At 38.8% G+C, this 19,680-nt stretch overlaps 2 protein-coding genes across 13 annotated transcripts in view; both read left to right on the top strand.

The window, feature by feature from the left end:
* Nucleotides 1-251: 251 nt before the first annotated feature.
* nit1 (nitrilase 1) lies at nucleotides 252-2,738 on the top strand. 2 transcript variants are annotated; one of them, XM_067524844.1, is made up of 6 exons: nucleotides 252-619; nucleotides 844-1,077; nucleotides 1,295-1,398; nucleotides 1,565-1,701; nucleotides 1,839-1,964; nucleotides 2,128-2,738. In XM_067524844.1, the coding sequence occupies exons 1-6, from the start codon at nucleotides 543-545 to the stop codon at nucleotides 2,335-2,337; spliced, it is 888 nt and encodes a 295-aa protein (XP_067380945.1). In that variant the 5' UTR covers nucleotides 252-542; the 3' UTR covers nucleotides 2,338-2,738. The 2 variants fall into 2 exon arrangements, with proteins under 2 accessions (XP_067380945.1, XP_067380944.1); XM_067524843.1 differs by having other exon boundaries at nucleotides 262-619; nucleotides 2,071-2,738.
* An 848-nt stretch (nucleotides 2,739-3,586) lies between these two features.
* clcn3 (chloride channel 3) overlaps nucleotides 3,587-19,680 on the top strand; it is a 36,040-nt gene continuing 19,946 nt past the window's right edge. For 3 of the 11 annotated variants that reach the window (XM_067524196.1, XM_067524193.1, XM_067524202.1), the window contains exons 1-2: nucleotides 3,587-3,748; nucleotides 12,797-12,978. In XM_067524196.1, the coding sequence (XP_067380297.1) occupies nucleotides 12,816-12,978 (163 nt within the window). In that variant the 5' untranslated portion in view covers nucleotides 3,587-3,748; nucleotides 12,797-12,815. Of the gene's footprint in view, nucleotides 3,749-10,164; nucleotides 10,498-12,796; nucleotides 12,979-15,072; nucleotides 15,344-16,538; nucleotides 16,829-19,680 lie in introns of those variants that run through there. The other 8 variants (XR_010915763.1, XM_067524201.1, XM_067524194.1 and 5 more) reach the window with 7 other exon arrangements.

Here is a 19,680-nt window from a genome sequence, read left to right as displayed (position 1 = left end):
CGCGTATGTATAAATATAATATTTATTTTGATTAATCGGCATTACTTTTTCCTTCCTATTTCTGTAAGCACCAAAACATGTTCACAGCGCCACAGACAAATGAATAAATAACTCAGTCTGCTTGCTATCATATATTTAAAAAAAAAACTGCTCTCATATTATAGTAGGGAGCTTGAATAAAAACATAACAAATATTTTTCGCAAGACTTGCATCCGGCGTAAAAACACATGCCAAATCAACGAGCGGGTCACATTGCGAGGCTGGAAGGGAAAATCCAAAAATCCACTATTTGGCAAACAATTTCCCCTACAGCAACATTTTTCCTCGCTAGGTAAAAGCTAAAATTACAACTCTCCACCAGGAGGTGGTAATGTGTGTTTATGATGGTTTCTTACAGCTGAAACGAAGCAGCAAAGAAGAGTGGAGCCTGAAGACTTCCTGTTTGCAAAGGACTGAGCTGAACACGGGGCTAAACGTTAATATAACGCTAACATGGACTAAACAGGGAAGGTGACAGGCTGTGTGGTCAACCCTTAGACCAATGTTCAACATCAGGTGCATTTTGGGATCATCTGCAAAGTGTTGGATTTCTCTTCCTGTCTGCAGACAACAGATAAGGTATGTTTATTCTGACAAGGTAACACTGTTCAACGTCAAGCTCAACGTAAATGTGCATTGGAATTTCTTCTCAAATTGAAAATATCCATCTACCCCTGTAAAGGTACTATTTTAAGTGGCTCCACAGTTGTTCAGTGTTTATCAGTAAAACTAGAGTAGCTAATATAAGCCATGGTTAATGTTACATCTTCTGTGCAATGAATAACAAGGTTGTCTCCGTGCAGGATGTGCACTGTACCTCACCCGGTGGCTGCACTGTGTCAGGTGACAGCCACTCCAGACAAAGAGGCCAACTTCTCTGCTTGCAAACAGCTCGTGGAGGACGCCAAGGAGCAGGGAGCCAGCATGGTTTTTCTGCCTGAAGGGTTTGACTTCATCGGATCGAGTCGTGAGGAGACACTGTCACTGTCTGAGAGCCTGGCAGGAGACACAGTGTCAAGATACACTCAACTAGCCAGGTAGACAAACAAATTCTGTTCCAAGAAACATTTTTACTTTCACAAACCTTGTTGATGCATAGAATTTAACCTCCTATACTGAATTGTTTCTTGCTCTAATAGTCAAGCGTTTATAAGTAGAATGTTGCTGACATTTAGGAGGAGGATACATAAAAATCATCCATTGTTTATTATCTGTGCAGATCTGTGAGGTTAGTTTAACCTCTCCTTCTTCCAGAAAGTTGGAGGTGTGGCTGTCTCTCGGAGGATTTCATGAAAGAGGACCTGACTGGGAGACTGACAGACGCATCTACAACAGTCACATCATAATTAATGATAAAGGTACTTCCTATTCAGGAAACTCGCTCTACTTTCTCCACTCTTTAAACAAAGGGAAAAGAATTCAGACAAATCCAAGGGCTTATATAATGCTTAGTTTCATGTTTTCAAATTGATCGTTCCTTTTGGTGCACAAATGCTCACTGAAACATTGTCATCACACCCACAGGTGACATCGTTTCAGTCTACAGGAAATCCCATTTGTTCGATGTGGAACTGCCAGAAAAAGGTGTATCCCTTAAGGAAAGTGGCTTCACCATCCCCGGACCCACTCTTGTGTCTCCGGTCCAAACTCCCATTGGCAAGGTATCATGTTATGACATAATAACCAGCAATAACCTGCAATGTTTACATGTACTTTTGCCTTCCCAACTGTAGTTTAACATTAAGGTCTAAATGTGCTCTGTGACTTTGTTTTAAGCATTTTTATATCATTGCCACAGGTGGGTTTGGGCATCTGCTATGATCTAAGGTTTCCTGAATTATCAGTAGCTTTGCAAAGGCATGGGGCTGAGATCCTGACGTACCCATCAGCCTTTACTGTAGCAACAGGAGCTGCTCACTGGGAGGTAGGATGAATGAAACATATTTATTTGAATATTCAGACTAGTTATGACTGGATTACAGTGTGGAATAATAACACTGAGAATGCACTTTTAATGCATTTATTCCCAGGTATTACTTCGTGCACGGGCAATTGAAACCCAGTGCTTTGTTCTGGCTGCTGCACAGGTCGGTCGACACCACAAGAAGCGCTCCTCATATGGCCACGCCCTGGTGGTGGACCCCTGGGGTGAAGTGCTGGGTGACTGTGGAGGGGAGAAACCGGGCGTAATGTTGGTGAAGATCGACCTGGAGAAAGTCAGCAGCACCAGGAGAAACATGCCGGTCCAACAGCACCGTAGAGATAATGGCTTCTACCAGAGTCTGGAGAAAACCTGAAACAGAACTCGTCCCCTCATAAAAGGACAAGCTGGAAGGAATATAGGCTAAATAAATGGAAAGAACTAAACATGATGCTTTGTTTTAGTAATAGCATACAGAGGATATAAGCTACTAATGTATTGAATTTATGGCAGCGTATGACATTTAAATCAATTGATTAAGGATATAAACAAGCTTGTATAATGAGAATCTGCAGGTTGTTATAGTGGAAACTATAACTTATTGTTAGAGGAGGGGGATACATTATTCCCAAAATAAGCTTTGAATGAATAAACATTCAGGGAGGTTTTAACATAGCGTAGTTTTTCTGCTCTTTGAAATGAGAAGGGTGGGGGGCTGTGGCTTCTCTGCTACTTTTAAGTATTGTTTTTTAGTTTTTTTTTTTTTTTAATCAAGAACACCTAATAATTCTAATTTAGTTTATAAATGTACTCATACTGATCAATAGGTGGTACTGTTGGGTAGAAAGAACTGAAGGAAATGCCTGGAAGTTGGGTCCAATCATCTTCGGTCTGAAGAAGCTGCTTTGAAATAACAAGAAAGTAATCTAGTTGCCATAACTCAACTTCATATAGGTCATACAGTTGGGTCTGGTAAAACATTCATGTTATGAAAAGTGATATTGTAGGAAGTGTAATAAATTCTCCTGTAATAATTACAGTTTTAAATCTATGATATATATATATATATATATATATATATATATATATATATATATATATATATATATATATATATATATTTGGTCCTTTCGGCTTATCACGTGAGTTATATAATAACACAATAAATTAATTTATCTGAAAAGCATAACTTTGAATTCTTTGGTCCAATACATTTGTTGTGCGTAATGGTAACATTAATGACGCATGTACAAAATATGTTAATATTGGTTGTCCTCATAGATTTAGTTTTTATTAGCAAAAGGCTGCAAGCATCTTATTCTATAAGTGTTCTAGTGAAAGCAGATTCGGCATTGTCGTAGCACAAACTGTTGTCACATTTTTTTTTTGTTAGAACATAGTTACCAAATCAAGACCAAAAGTAGTCTTTGGGTCTGTAATCCGTTGACTGATTAGCCATGTTTTTAAATCCTTTAAGCAAAATAGTCAATTTTATTAAGTTCACATTTTGTACTTTCTTGACCTTGATTTGAGCAGAATGAGCACAAACTAATGCCATAAAGCAGAATTATATAGCTGCGCTGAGATCTTTACTAAATATCACATACACACAGGGATAGGAGACAGGAAGTGAACGTCACTGACACAGGAATGGGACCGAAAAAAGCAAACACCATCATGATGAGCAGAGTGTCACATCCACCCGTGTAGAAAAAAAATAAACCCTCGTCTCAACTCAGGAGGAGGATGAATTGTTGTGTCCGAGCTGGAACTGCGGCATCAGGAAGGTAACTTAAGGTTTTTTTTTCGCCCACAGCTCCTTGGCTAACGTTAACACAGTTGGTGAGCTAAGTGTGTGTTGGAGAATCAAGACGTGTGTTTGTCCAGCTGAGACATAACGTTTCACATCAGCCCATCCTTCCTTCGAGCCATCCGGCCGTCCACCCACCCTCCTAACGCTGTCAGATTTCGTGAACTCACTGGTTGATTTCACATCTCTGTCGCTAATCGAACAGGTGCTAGCTTAGCGTTACCTTCGGCTAGTTTGGAGGCTATACTCGGCGCTGCTCAGTTTGGGTGAATTTAATGGAAATTCGCCGCTAGCTCGTGTGCACGTCTGAATACATTTTGGGGATAACCTGACGCTTTGGCCTTTAAGCTGCAGCTGAGTGAAACTAAAACTGTACAAACAGTTCCCATGAAATTACCCGTTTTGCCATTTTCTCTTGCCATGTATCGCTAATGCAGATGGAACGTTAATGCATGCGCGGCTTTTAACGCTGCAGAGTGTGTTAGTGCTTCCTGCAAAGGCTGTCGTCGGGCTTTTGCTGCTTACTGGCTGTGTCATAGATGTTTTTCATCGTTTGCATTGAAAATGAAACGGTCTTCTGCTTGTGCATCTGGTCTAGAAATTTAGCCATGTAACTTAAAGTCCAGATTTTCCCAATTTAACGTTTTTTTTTTGTTAGGGTGTCAAAACAACTAGCGGACAAAGTGAAGAGTAGAAAGTTGAGTCAAATTTATGTTAGTGGCGTTTGTCTAATATTTTGTTGCATTGATTATGAATTGCTTGTCAGCTGAAAATAACCAATCCTTTCCATGACCATACAGCCCCCAGACTTCCCCTCTTTAATGTAATAATACTTAGATAATCAGTCAATCAGTTATTTAGCAACTAGCTTGATAATTGATTCAATCTCTTTTGCTACTTGTCATAGTCTTATAGTTGAATTTTCTATTTCTGAGTTCTGAAAATTTTCTTCGATAAATTAAGCATTTTAAAATGTCATCTTGGCTTATTTTGTAACTCTAATATAAGTTGCAATGGCAGTTTTTCCCGATTTTTTTTTATATTCCTCTATACAACTTATGGAGCAATCCACCAACAGAATAATTGAGCATTTATTTTATGTTTATTTGTGGAGAGACAATTATAATTCATAAACCACAGCCACATTACCATAACATTTACAGCCTAAACCCATTTGCATTGACTGAACCTAGACTCAGGTTAAGTTTTAATAAACAGATTGTTGATTTTGCTGAGATTGTAGATTTTATTATATTTGCTTTTGTACTTTGCCTAAAACAAGATAACAACGTGTGAAAATGACAGTTGAGTGTTATTGTCATGTTTGTTGGCATTATATGCACAAAGTATTGTATCATTGCCACATATTTCAACCTATTTTTATAATTTGAATTGAACTATTTTCATTTATCATAAATCGGTTTCTGATAACATTTATGATCAACCCGATATTTAGAATGTCCAAATAAAAAGCAAAAACTGCTCAGCAAAGAGCATAGTACTAAGCTTATGTCTTCAAATTGCCAACCAACAGTCCAAAACAGATATATATTTCATAAAGCAGTGAATTCTTATGTGGAGCCGGGACTGGCATCAAGCGCATTAAAAAAGACTACTGTCAGAACAGGTAGAACATAAATGATAACTGAAAACACAAAATGTGTTTTTATTATTATTAATCTCTTCCACCTCATCTTGCCTTAATCAGGACTGTGCATGTTAAAGATATTTCTTGTCAGTTTTAATTAGTGATAATGGCAAAAGTTTCTCTTTAGTATGTTTTTCCACTCTGTGCAGATATTTTATTGTGTATTAATGATGACTGAATAGCCAGCTGTCCAGCTATTTACTCTTTCTGCCAAGCAGTTACAGCCAGGTCATACCAAAGCTGTCTCCACGGTCCTTATTTGATTAACTTTATCTGTTGGTTTAATCAGTGCTCCTGATTGTGTTATGTCTGTCTTGAGTGTTTGCTTCTGTTCTGCATTAGCTTCATTTACAGTCTGACAGTCGTGTCATTTAACTGTTTAGGTCCCAGCTCACATGCCATATAGTTTTCTTGCTATATTGTTCATATTAAAGTAGAAGGTAGAGCACCAAGGTCAGTGAAGACCCAGATGTTTCTCAACATGCTAGATCCTTGTCTTGAATTTCACTTTATATCCTTGCTTTAAACATCACTCTAAACTTCCCATAGCCAGTGTGAAATGAGACCTAGAGTGGGTACTGCAAAGCAAGAATTTGCATTGAAAATTTTCAATTTGCATTTTGTTAGCTGCTTGTCCAGCTGGTTGTCCAGCTAACTCTATGCCAAATTTGGGTTTTCTGGTGTCATAAAGCTAGATAATTTTTAGCCGCGCTACATCACCATGGTAACGTGGTATTAAGTGCGGCTAACCTGCTCTGGAAAAGGTTAACTTCAGAACAACACATATCAACAGCCCAAACACTGACCAGCCAGAGAAATAAAAACCTAACTCAGGATCTGGAAAGGAACAACAGAGCTATAACGGTACAATGTGCTAGATAATAAAGAGCAATGGATATTTTTAGATCAGTGAAATAGTTTTGACTCAATAGAAACTTTTGTTCTTGTCTTTTAATAGATTGCTGGCTTAAGTTAAATTTCCTCACATCAGTCAGCATTTAACTTCATATTATACCAAGTATATCATTCAAGCTTCTTGCAAAGCCACCAACTCCACCTGCTTTACTTGAACAAGCTCATAGCAAGATAGGGAAATCTAGGTTGCATGTACCCATTTGATAACCAGCTTCATAGTACCAGTTATCCAGGACCACTGTTTGGCTCAGTGAAGCCAGATAACCATAAGTTGGCCAGAATAAGAATAATTAACTTGTTTTATAGTACAGGTCCAATCTCTTGGTGATATTTCAATTAACAGTAGCACATAATGACGGGGAATTAAAACATTTTAATTAACTTGTAAGAACTTTTATATTTTCACTAGACTGTTTTAATATTCAGGGATGTATCCACTGCTGTTTCCCAAGTAAAATAAAATTCTCAGCCTGGCGAGGGCTAGATGAAACTGATAAAGCGTCATTGATAGGTGCACAATCAAGTGTTTCTTGGATGGCTTAGTCTCCTTTACTTTCATTGGCGGCCATATATAGCAGGCTTTATACATTTTCCAGAATTCATTTTTAGGTTAGAAATCGCTTTGAGAGAGCAGGATGATTTTGATTGATACTGTAAAAGTTAATTCTCGTGCAAACAGTGCATACACACATGCATTTGGGGTGCAGCAAAAAATAATTTTCCTACTGAGTAACCTTTTTAGTTTTTGTACTTAGTCGATATATTTCCCCAATTGATAGCTTTGTTTTCTTAATGTGATCAGCAACTATAGATGTTGAAAACGATAAAAAGCAAAGACAATGAAGCATATCTCCTCATCAGTTGAACTGGAACTTAAATGGTCAGTGTATTTTTATCTGGTAATATCCAAAAGGGTCAGTTGTAGATGGGTGGAAAAAAACATTGCTCTTTGCCTTTTTATTAGATGACACATGTGACACTACTGATACATCATTGATAAGATAATATGATTTAATGTTTGATTTATTCAATCTGTCCAAAACATTCCCAACATTTTGGGTTTTGCACTTGAGAGCTGACTGACCTTAATTGTATGCCTGCTAAATTAGATTTAGTTTATGCCCTAATTGTCACTTATACTGTATACATTATACTATAAATAAAATGTAACCTGGTGGGTACAGTACACCATCACAAGCTGTACATGAGCAGCCTTTCCACAAAGACGATGTAGAGGGGTTTATTAGGCACTTGGCTTCCTCAAGAAGCTAAAATTAATAGTTTCTATGTAATGTTAATTAATAATTGATTGGAAGTTTGTTAGTTACTATTGTGATAATGGCCTAATTCTATAGAGAACTTAAAAAGTAATTAAACACATTCCCTAATAAATGAAAAGAATATTTATTGTCAGATGGGAAATTCACAGTTTAATGGAAAGTTTTACTTTCCTGTGTATATTTACAAATTACAAATTGGCTAATCACTGGTAAAAAAAGTAAGAAGTCATTTGGGATGTAGTGATTAGTGATTTGAATTTGTTATTTGAATTATTGTTTTTGAAAAGTATCCAATATTTTCTTTAGTTAAATTCCTATAAAGCAAAAATTAAAATTATAATCTATTTAATATTGAGTGTAAACATAGAGCTCTTTGTTGCATTCTGTATGTTTTTCTCTGTGAACTGTATATTTTTCAAACATGACTACGACAGCAGTGAGTCAGTGTTAGTGAGACAGTCTTAGCCACTGGCCTCTGATTAGCTCCAAGTTGTTGAAGATATGGTAATGTCAAGGAGTGAAAGCTCCCTGTTGTTATGGAGCTGCTGCAGAGTGGATGTTTTGCTACAGAGCAATCCATACATCGATTGTCTGCTGCCTTTTGAAGGATGTGTGTCAACTTTTTGTGTATGGAGGAGGTGTGAGCCTGTCAGTTGGAGGCAGGGCAAAATGCTGAGTCACATACCAGTAACGGTCGCCAGGGCAACACCTCCATAGTGACCAGATAAGGCCCCTCGCTGCTCAACTTGTCTCTGACATTGCTGATTATTCTGTTGTTATCCACCATCACACATGCTCCTCCCTCTCCTTTAGTTGTACTCCTCCTCTAAGTCTGTCTTGTAAGGAAGTAGCTTCTCAGTAATCCACAAACTCTGCTCGCCTTGACATAATTGATGTTTAAATTTCTATTACAAATAAGTGTTGGAAATGCAAACGAGTACACTGCAGACTCATGAATAAATGTAGTGATAAAAGGTCACCAGCACAAAGAAAAAAGAGGAGAGATGTAAAATCTAATTAAAGCACTCATTTGATATCAGATCTGTCTGCCTGAAATTATACACATAAAATATGCATTTTAGATTGTCCCTTTACTTTGGGCTGGTTAGCGATGCTGCATGACTCAGCACTGTGGCTGTGCTGTTGACTTAAAATCTCAGAACCACTAAAATAAACTTAAGTTTGAATCCAAAAGAAAATTTTGTGTGAGGAAGCAGAATGATTGAAAAGCAAATTTTTATGACTGCATTTTAACGAGAGGTCAAAATGCAACTCTAGTTCACCTGGAATCTCTGCCTCATCATTGACTCTGCAAACAAACTAAATTGGATTTCCTGTTCTCGCTGATTTGATGTAGCTCAAATGGAAGTCATGTCTCATGGTGAATCAGTGTCATTGTTGGCACAGGGAGAGTTTTTCTTCTTCTTTCTCTCCTCACATTGGGGTTTGTTCCAGTGAGGATTAGTGGTCTTCGGTTTCACTGTTGCCGTTTGCAGAAGCCTTTTGTCCTTTGCCAGCCCCTATAGTTTCATTGTCAAAACAATGTGTCCAAATGTATTTTGCAGAGGTGAGTGATTAACTGTGGTGAATGGAGTAAACAGAAAAATTCACTATTTGCATTTTAAACTGCACCAAATCTTTACAGTATAATCAGTTACCTTCAAGATGCTCAATAATTTGATCACCTCAGTCATCTTGGAGAACTTACTCACCTGTTAATTTGCTCCATTTTGTGTCTTCTCTTTCATCATGGGCTGTCAGACCACCCCCAGGATGTTAAGATCTGGGCTCTGTGGGGGCTGCTTCGTGTTGCAGAACTTTTGGTTTTGTCTTTGGATATAGTTCTTTATCACTCTGTTGCAAGTACAGTATCGTTGTCTGACTCTAAAATATTAATATTTATATTTTCACATTATCATTTTATGAAAATTTGAAGCTACAGTTTATAACCTTTTTTTGAATATGTTTAGTAGACATGTGCTTCAAAACTGATCTTTCTGTGGGGAGGTGCTCTTGGTGCATCCTGTGAAGCCTCACAACAGCACTGGAGCAGTGCAGAGTCATTTGGTTCTGAAGGTCTTTGAGTGGCCCCTTTTTACCAAGCAAAGAATTTCAGTGCTTAATTACATTTTGGAGCAATCTCATTTATTTTAACTTAATAATTACTAACACTCAAAGCGCTGTGCAGAGCAGAGTGAGCACAAAGCATGATGAAATACTTTAAATCTTTTTTTTAGGTGACATTGTGAGATTTCAACTCCAACTCCGTTGTCCGTCAAAAGGTTTAAATGGAGAACTTGATGGTTTTCACTCAAGTTTTCCTCTCACTACAGGGATCCGAGTAGAAAAAAACATAGTGAGGAAACAAAACAACTGCACACAAACAAAGTGGGAGAAATGCCTCGAGTGACATCACTGATTGGGGTGTGTTAAATTGTGCGATGTGTTTTCAGCCTGAAACAGGAAGTATAGCAGCAGTTTTCGGCTTTGTGTAACGCAGATTTTTCTTTAAAGCTAACCCTAAGAACGGTTGTCATTTGCAGATGCTTCTATCCAAAGTGATTAACAGGACCTTGAAATTTAGGAGGGAGACATTTAATGTACCACGAGAATGTGTCCGTTTCCTGAGGAGAAAGTGCCAGATTGGAGGAAGAGTTTCTCATAGGAAGTTGCAGAAGACTTCCCTCTTCTACAGTTTCTTAAATATTGGGGCTGAAGCTGCTGAGCGTGCAGAAGTTGGCCATTTCTTCCAAAGTCATGGGACCACTGAGCTGAAGAGCTTTGCTTAAGATCTGTTGCTGTTTGGGGAAGCAACCACCAGATGCCTTAGTTGCCAGAGCACAATGAGCAAGAGGGATTGTAAACCTGGATGAGGGGGTTCAGGTAGGAATGTGCTGTTGAGTTGACCACTCTTTAGGCGAGACTTAGAGCTTTGAATCCGATTTGGGCAGCCACTGGTAGCCAATGCAGAGATCTGAGCAGTGGTGGGATGTGTGTCCTTTTTGTCTGATCAAAAGAGACGTGGATTATCTGGGGGGGTTCGATTGTGCACGCTGGTAACTCTGTTAGCAGGGTATGTCAGTAGTTGAAAAAGCTATGACCAGTGGCTGCATGAAAGTTTGGGGAGCATATTCACAAAAGTAGTGGCTGATCATTCTTATGGTGTAGAGGACAAATGTGCTTCTTCCAAAGATTAAAATGTGGTTTGTAACATTTATTTCTTATTCATCTACATTTATCTTATCTTCAGTTTTGTCCCCCCCCAGATTTGTTTCAGGCTATTACTGCCTCTACTAAGTTGATGCTGATTCTGTGCTGTATGGAGAGACTGACTGGCAGACCTGTACCATGTTTGTCATGTCATGTGTGTGTCAAATCTTTTTTGCTTTTTATGTTGTTGTTCAGCACTACACTCAGTCAACGTATTTGATATTTTTAAACTTTACACTAGTAAATTAATGTTTGGTTCATCCTAAAACTCTTTCTAAAATGTATTTTACATCATTTGTCATACAAATTGAAACACAGGCTCAGACACAGTCACAGACACAATTTGTCATACAAAGAGAGACATAATTCTTGTTCCTTGGCATTTAATCTTTCTATAATTCCTGCACACACTGGATACGGGGACCATTTTTATGTAGAAGTTTTCAACATTTGAGAGGAATCTACTTCTTAAATTGATTGAGTTGACACCGACTTTCTTTTTTCATGGTTCCTTTCACTTCTGGCCTTTTCTGAATCTCACTTTGCACACTGCAGGGAAAAAAAATCCATCTAAAAAAATCAAGATTAAGTAGGTAGTCATATCTACTCAGATGGAAAGGCAGGGAGCTTAGAAATCTCTTAGGCCCAGCTCTGTTTTCCACAGAGATACTGAAGAAAATGGAGACAACAGTCAAACAAAAAAAGATTAGTGAAGATCAGTCAGGCTACAGCACCAGGGCACAGCAGATGTCTTTGTGCTGAACTATTTCTGTCTTTTTCTTGCTTTATTACATTGTGACTCATTCTGCCTCTAGGCTGATATACTCTATAAATGTTGTCTGGGTACATTTCATTGCAGGCGTTATTGAAGTGTCATTGTGCTTGGCCTGGTGAGGAACATTTTAGGTCAAATCAGTCACTGCCTGAGTCACGTGTGGTTAGGTTGAGCTGCTGTGGTAGTTTCCACCTTGTCCACAGAGGGGTGCAGTTTGAGAGCTTGTGTTGATGCTTCTCTCTATAGTCCAGCAGAATTATTATCAGTCATCCTGTCATTGTAGAGAGTGTCATCTTAATCTGTGAGTCACCACCTGTCTGTGCAGCAAATAGAAAGGCTTTTTATTTTGTTATATTATTCTCAGCTGCATACGTTGTCTTTAAAACATAAACTCTCAACTGCATATTTTGAAAATAATCATTCAGATTCACACACTCTGACCGTGCAAATTCATCTTAGGACATCCTGCACATATTTTTTTTTTTTTCAGCACTACCTTTTTTAATCACTTTATTTTTGATCACTGTGCATTTCACTGGCTTAGTCATTTCTGCCAAACCATTCTACTCATCTCTCAAGGTTAGCTGCAACTGCAAAAATGTGTTTTTTAAAATGTTTTTAATATGTTTCCTTTTCCTACAAATCTATTAGTAAAAACAAAAAAAAAAACATGTCACACGCAGGACTTTGCCTCACACACAGTTTAATCTGTATATTCAAATATGAAGATGACTGCCTTAAACAACAAACAAATAAGAAAAACCTGCACACATGATCAAGATACAGGAATATTCAGATTGTCTGTAGAGAAGTATGTCCTCTCACTTTCTTGCTCTTTTGGTTTTGCAGCAAAGCTGCTGGTTGCTTTATCCTCAAAAATATGTTTCTTACCCAGAGCTTTCTTACCCAGTAAGTTTAGATTCACGATAAACCTGCCACCCTTAGCTTCTTGTTCTGAGCTGGCATTTTGTCTTTTATCCTGTTCGACTGAAGTTTAATTTTATGTGTGTAATGACAATGATTTAATCCATCACAACCTCACTCTACTGACGATGCACAGAAACAACCAATTGTATTCCGTACCTCTGTACTGACAGACCACTTCACCTTCAAAACTCCAACCTCCTCACTACACTGTGTGTATATTTTCATCACTTCCCCCCTCCCTCACTCCCTCCCACCCTCCTTATCATCCAGGGCACTGGCGTGTTGCTAAATGGAGTCGGAGCAGCTGTACCACAGAGGCTACTGCAGGAACAGCTACAACAGCATCGCCAGTGCCAGCAGTGACGAGGAACTGCTGGATGGAGCTGGCGTTATCATGGACTTTCACACCACTGAGGATGACAACCTGCTGGATGGGGATGCTGCCTCCCCAGGTAGGCAGAGTGGGAAACCTTTAAATGACTCATCCAGATATTTATTGGTTGCAAATCTGTGCCCCTTGACCTTCCATTCTATGACCCGGGCTTGATGAACCTAGATCCATATTCTCCGAACTGATCCTTATTCCTGCTGTTGCTGCTTCTTTGTCTAAAATTGAACATTTCAATACAAAGCTCATAAATGCTACCCTAGTTGTATCTTACCTTGCTCTTAGTGTGTGTCCGCTCATATCTGTTGCTGTTCTTTGACTCAGGTGCTTTAAAAAAAAATTCAGATTTCAAAAGTAAGATTTCTGAGCTTTAATCACATGCCAACATCTGCATTTAGCATACAGAGTTTTCTCAGGTGAATAAAGTAAGAAACTTGCTCTAAGAGTCCAGGTGAAGGCTAATTCTTTGGCTTGAAAGAAAAATATTCTATAATTCTACTTCCTGGCCTTCTCACAGGTTCCAGATGCATTTCTCATCCCTATTAGTAAATGGAATTGTCTCAGAAACTGAAAAATTCAGTAAATTATATGTTGCTCTCCAAAAAAAAAGGGAGGAAAGGCTTATAAATAGAACTGCTAACTAAGACCTATAATTATACAGTTTATTGTTTTATTGAAAGTTGTACTATTGAATTTATTTGTAAATTTAAACTAATAACCTAAAAATGGCAGTTTTTTTAGGCATCCCCTAACTAAACTCTTGTAAGATCCTAGATTTCTTTTATTTTACTTTGATGTATTTTCACCTGCAGTCATTAGTTTTGTATCTTTTTTTTTTTTTTTTGTCTTCTTTCAAACCAATATTTTGCCCTGGCCACAGTTTTAATGCTGTAGTTTCCTGTTGACTGTGGTCTGAGTAGCCCACTTGTTTTTCCTCTAGTGATGTGGGGTATGTGGTAGTAATAGTACAGACATGTGGCAGAGCCTCTGTGTGTTTTTAAATCTATAGCTTAGATGAAGCATGCTGTGCAAGTGAATACACTTTTGCAGCTTGAGATAACTAATGGTTGTTACTTCATTCAGAGTTAAACTGCTGGAAGGAATCTTTGCCATACTGCTTGTTTGGCTTACACGCAACACAAATATAATACCTGTCACTCCACTACAGTCACCATTCATTCATTGGCACTCTGGGTGGTACAATCGGGTATCCCATTAACACCGTTTGTTCTTTCTTGCCTAAGTAAATATGCTGAGAGTGACTCATTTTCATTTCTCCCTTTTCCCTTCTGGCTTGCAGCTAAGGTGTCGTATGTTTCTTGTGTTTAATTTAACATTCGAGATGTGCTTTTTCATTTATGTGAAATCCCTCTTTGAACACAGAATGCAATACCACAGTTGATTTATTATTTTTCTTCTCTACTTAAACACATTTTAGTATTAACCAAAACACAGATTGTGTGGTACATTTTACATTGTCAGAATCACCTTGTCAATTTCTTAATTTGGTTTTAAGATAAAATTGTTTCTTAGACAATCAGATCATAAGTGTGAATTTCTACATATTGTTGGAGTTTGGAGGAAAGTGAAAGGATCACCAGAATTCACTTTCTGGGGAGTTGTTGCTGATTTTGATAGCATTTCTTTGGGGTATTTCATACAATATTCATGAAGTCTATACAATGTACTAATAGAGATAGAATGGGTTGTGGTATGCAGTGTGGGTTTTGCTGTTCACCTACTAAAACATATTCTCCCACTGCTACTAACAGAGAGTAAACTTTAGTAAAATGTTGCAACATGCACACACCACCTGATATTCTCATACAATATTTTTGAATTACTGAAAGAATTAGATAACTGCTTTTTTCTTAACAAAAGCTAAGGTAATAGCTGCTCATTTTATATTGTGCTATATTCCATACCTGGACTCCACCTACCTGTGTCACGGGACTTGATTTATGTGCTCCACCCAGAAACGTACTGACATTCTCATGAATCAGTTTGGCTTCTTGACGGTGAAGTGGGAGCTAGTGTTTCAGGAACTCTCTAGATCGCCTTCCTTGAAGTTACTGCTCCCTGTACTATTTTTACATAGTGGTGAGGGTTGGGTTTGTAAAAACACAGACCTCCTCTTTGCTAAGACAGCAGTGTGAGCTGTCCAATGGAGAATGTTACTGAAACTTTCTGGAAGACTTGGAAGAAGTAAAAGAGATTAACACCACATTGGTTTGGAAACCATTGGTTCCTGAAGTGAAACACATTTATTTGGTTTCCGATAACTTACTGGATTACAGAGACTGAAGAGGTTTCTCAGTTTCAGACTTCATGTTGTGGTTTTCCTTATGTGGACTTGCTGAGGAGGGAGTTAATAAATTATGGCAAACATCACCTGTGCCACTGACAAGCAGTGGTAGCCCTGCTAAAAGGTAAGGGTCCATGGGGTTCTCAAGTGTAACAGACTGTTTTATGTTATCGCAATGACAACATCAAATCATGTGAAATGTCAGGCTACCATTGTTAAAGCGTGGGAACTGCAAAGCATGTAGAAGTACCTTGCCTAACTTCATTGTTTCATATGATAACCCATCATTATACCAAGTTTACATTCAAATGCATTGTCTGCGACCCCGTGTGGATTTTACCCAAGTACTTTAATACTGGAAAGGGTAGAAAGCAGGCAGCAGTGGTTTACAGCATTTAATGTCTATCTTGCATTATGACACATATGCTATGCTATGCCTTATTTGGCCGCTACTAAGTGACCTAGCTAGATATTTTGTCTATAACATAACAGGTAAATCTGTAGTCACATATTTCTCTTGCTGTTTTGACATCCTGTTGGGACTGAATTGCCGGTTTCCTCCCCCTTAACTCAAGCTTCTCCAAACTGGCCTTGGGAGCGTGTAATACAGGGACTGTTGGCTTGATGTTGTAGCGTTGGGAAATTGGTGCTCTGCTCCAAATGCTGTTACAGCACTGGCCAGTTCGTGTAGCCTTTTCTACAATAAAGCCATAACTTTAAAATTCTTACTGTCTGCTCAGTATACAGAATGGGCAGAACAGAAACAAATACTAAAACACTATACCATTTCTTTTTGTTTTCTAAATCTGGCTTGGTTGTTAGTTTTACACACACAGTAGGAGAATCATCGGTTTTCCTGTGTATTGGCATTGCATTATGGACAGAGGTAAATGCAGAAATAACTTGGGGTGGTCGTTTAGTGTGTGACTTCTATTGTGTTTTACAACATAAATGATGTAGACAAAAATTACCTGGATAACAACACAACATTAAGAATTGTTCTATCATATTCAGCATAAAAAAAACTGAAAATCCTTATACAGTATTTGCAACTGATATGAGCAATTATTAGTATTATCAATAAATATCAGTTTACTTATTTGGACATCTATCCTTAAGCTCTTCATACTTAACACTAATATTATAAAACTTCCATTTATAGTCTTTGCTATAATCCCTGTGCACTTGCTAGAATGGAAGCTTCCATTATTCACCTCCCTGTAAATAATGGTCTCTTCCTGTGTGTGTGTGTGTGTGTGTGTGTGTGTGTGTGTGTGTGATTACATCAGCTTTAGCACTCAGGCTCAGTGGAGGGAGGGGGAAGGAGAGAGGACTTTGCTTTCTCTCTCACACACTCACACATGCTCCTTCTCTCTTTCACTCAAACACACATGCGCGGTCTTGCTTACACAGCCCTGCTTGTCTTCCACTGGTAAACATGGCAGCGGCTGCAGGGACTGACACACACGCAGCATAGTGAAGCCTAGCCTAGCTTAGCCTAGCCTCATCTAAGCTGTCAACATGGAGGAGGAGGACGCAGCAGCCGATCCCTATTTGCCCTATGATGGGGGAGGGGACACAATCCCCCTGCAGGAGATCCCTAGAAGAGGTACGCCACATCCCCTCCTTCTTTTTCCTCCCCTTCCTTCCGATTCCCTCTCTTCCTCACCGATGACACGGGCCTTCTCCTCCAACTCCTTCTTGTGTGCATGAAACAATATGGCAGACAGACATGATGCAGTTCAAGCAAATGTTGCGTCCTCTGCAGTTGGTCAGAGTCAGGGTGGATTATAAGCTTCGACTGGTAGTAACAGCACTGCATGTTCAAGGAAAACATGAACCTACCTATGAGGCTTATTTCACCATTCACCTCTCTGTGGATGATTAACCAGCTGTGTGTGCACGTCAGCCAGAGATAATGAGATAAAGAAGGAGCTGATCTTGTGTGGAGGCATGTACTTGAGCCAGTTGCTAGTAGTAAGAAAACACTGTGCTCATCCATTTTTATTTATGCCAATTTTATTTAGCAGATCTAAGCTCTGTATTGTCCAAGTGTTTCACAACCTTCCTGCAGTGTGATCACAACTGTGTGTCAGATCGGAACATAAGCTCACAACACACATAACAGCATCCTCATGGTTAAGACATGCAGTTAGTCGTGTCAAATCTTTACTTTTAAGCTTATGACAAATATGGGTTGCTAGTGTCTCTCCTGTGTGGCTGTTAGGGAGTTCACCTCTAAGCTGTGTTTGTCACGTTCTTCGGACCTTGTTAGATTTTATTGGCGAGCGAACAGAGACAAAAGGCCCCTACTGGGTTTAGGAAACATCCGCTGCTCCTACATCCACTTTTTATACCAACTTCAGTCTGCAGATATCCCTACATCAAAGCTTTTATTTCCTTTTTCCTCATGTTTGTCCTTCTCTCAGGTTCTCTCACAGTTTTTGAATACATTGTTTTTTCATGCAAACTCTAGTTGACCACATTTTATTTTAGAACCATCTCTCACTTTCTGTTCTGGCAGCTTTACACATAATCTGGCAATTTTTTATTTAATTCATAATTAAGACAGATCAGGATGGCCTTATAGTGTTAGGCTTGATTATAAAACTCTGTTGCCTTGTCTAATCTGTCAAACGTGTCACATCTAAAAAACGGCAGGAAAGCTGTGTGAAAGTAGCTTTTTAGTCCACAGGTGTTTTTGTCTTATCCATTTATTCATCAGCCTTTAGTGTGACTCCAGTTTGTCATCAGGCTGGCGTTTGTCAACATCAAAGCTCTTCAGGCTATAAGTAGTTTGTTGAGGTCAGTTTATGATGCCAATCACATGACGGCTCAGCAGTCTAAACCTACTTCAATCTAAGCTGACCCACTGTAGCCAGCTGCATCTAACCCTCCCTGATCTCATTTACTGAACAGTAGTAGAGTATGCCTAATTCTGGGGAATGCAAGGATGGTTGTTAGGATAAAGAAAACCTGGAATTTCTAATGTTGCACCTCATTGAAGACCGTGTTAAACACTGTTCAAGAAGTGGTATAACTGACGGTCAGAAAGCCTGGGTGTGCACTGACGTGGCTTTTTGCCCTAATGCAGGCTGAATAGAATTGCAGAGTCACTACAATAAAGCGTGATGGAAACTGAGACCTTATTTTATGTGTTAGTGTGTCTTTGGCTGCATGTCTACTGAGCTCATTGAAGTTGATGCTGGCTGCAATCCGCTTCAGATTTTGTTTTCCATGGCATCACCCCTGCAAGGCACCACACTCCTGACTCAGCCAATGGGTGCCAGCAGTGCAGCATTATCACGAAGGGCTTGTCTGGTTTATCTCGTCAATCAAACGTTCTTACCGGAAGCTGAAAACGTTCCTTCATAAATCAGCCATGCCTCACTTGTCTCACCCAATTCTGAGTTTGATAACCTGCAGTTGTTGCTGCAGTTTAAAGAAACAGTATCTTTATAGAGTGACGCAGTCACAGTGCTGGTTGTTGTCAGGGATGCACCGTTAAGAATATCTTTTTGTCATCTGAACATTTTGTCTCTCAGGTACAAATTACATTTGCAGTAAATATCTATAAGGAAGCATTCAATTTGAGAGTTGGCCATTACCTGGCACTGGCAGCAAACTTTTGCAGTAGAAATATTTTCTAGCATATTTTGTGTGCATTTCTGGTTAACATCTGCTGCTACAATTATGTTACACAAGCAGTTTTTTGTGTGTGTGCTTCCTACTCAGTGCATTTTGTTTATTCAGACTAGAAGAAGGATGTAACACAGGCATATGCCCAAATATACTAACATTTATAAATTATTTTACTTTTACCTTTTGAATTTATGATTTCATCTTGCCCAAAAAAACACAGACATATTGTATGTTTGCGCAGGGGCAAGAGTAAAGTACAGGCTAAGTACAACAAATGGCTTTTTCTCACCATTAAGCTCAACATCTGATGCCTTATGTTAGTTACTGGACCTCTGTAATACGTTTATGATTGTAATAATTGGTATTAGGCCTGCTGCATTTAAGCAGCAAAGCAAAGTTACTGCCTCTGCCCGGTGCATAAATTTGTGCTTCTCAATGTAGCAGTAATGTTGAGACACTTGTTGACCCCACAAAGAATAGTTTGAGCTCTGGCTGGGTGCCAGATGAGGCAGAGCACCCACTGATGCAGTGGCCCTCAGGGATTTGTCCCAGTATACAAGATGGCTGGTTCACCACTGATTTACAGCTGCTTTCCTTAGCTTACATTATTCTGCACATTGACCTAGTACAGTTGTTCTTGCATGAGGAGTAATTAAAAAAAAAAGTGATGCAAACTTTAGCACCCAACTGTTTGATGATCAACTAATAAAATGCCCCATTCAACATACAACACTTTTTAAAAATAACATAAAAACGAAACACATTTTTTGTGAACATAATATTTAATCTAAATTTAGCTAGTGCAATCATTAAAAGTAA

Source organism: Channa argus, chromosome 12 (genome assembly GCF_033026475.1).
Source record: "Channa argus isolate prfri chromosome 12, Channa argus male v1.0, whole genome shotgun sequence".
NCBI classification, from domain to species: domain Eukaryota; kingdom Metazoa; phylum Chordata; class Actinopteri; order Anabantiformes; family Channidae; genus Channa; species Channa argus.
Note: the sequence above shows the minus strand (reverse complement) of the source record. Positions and strands in the feature narration are given on the sequence as shown.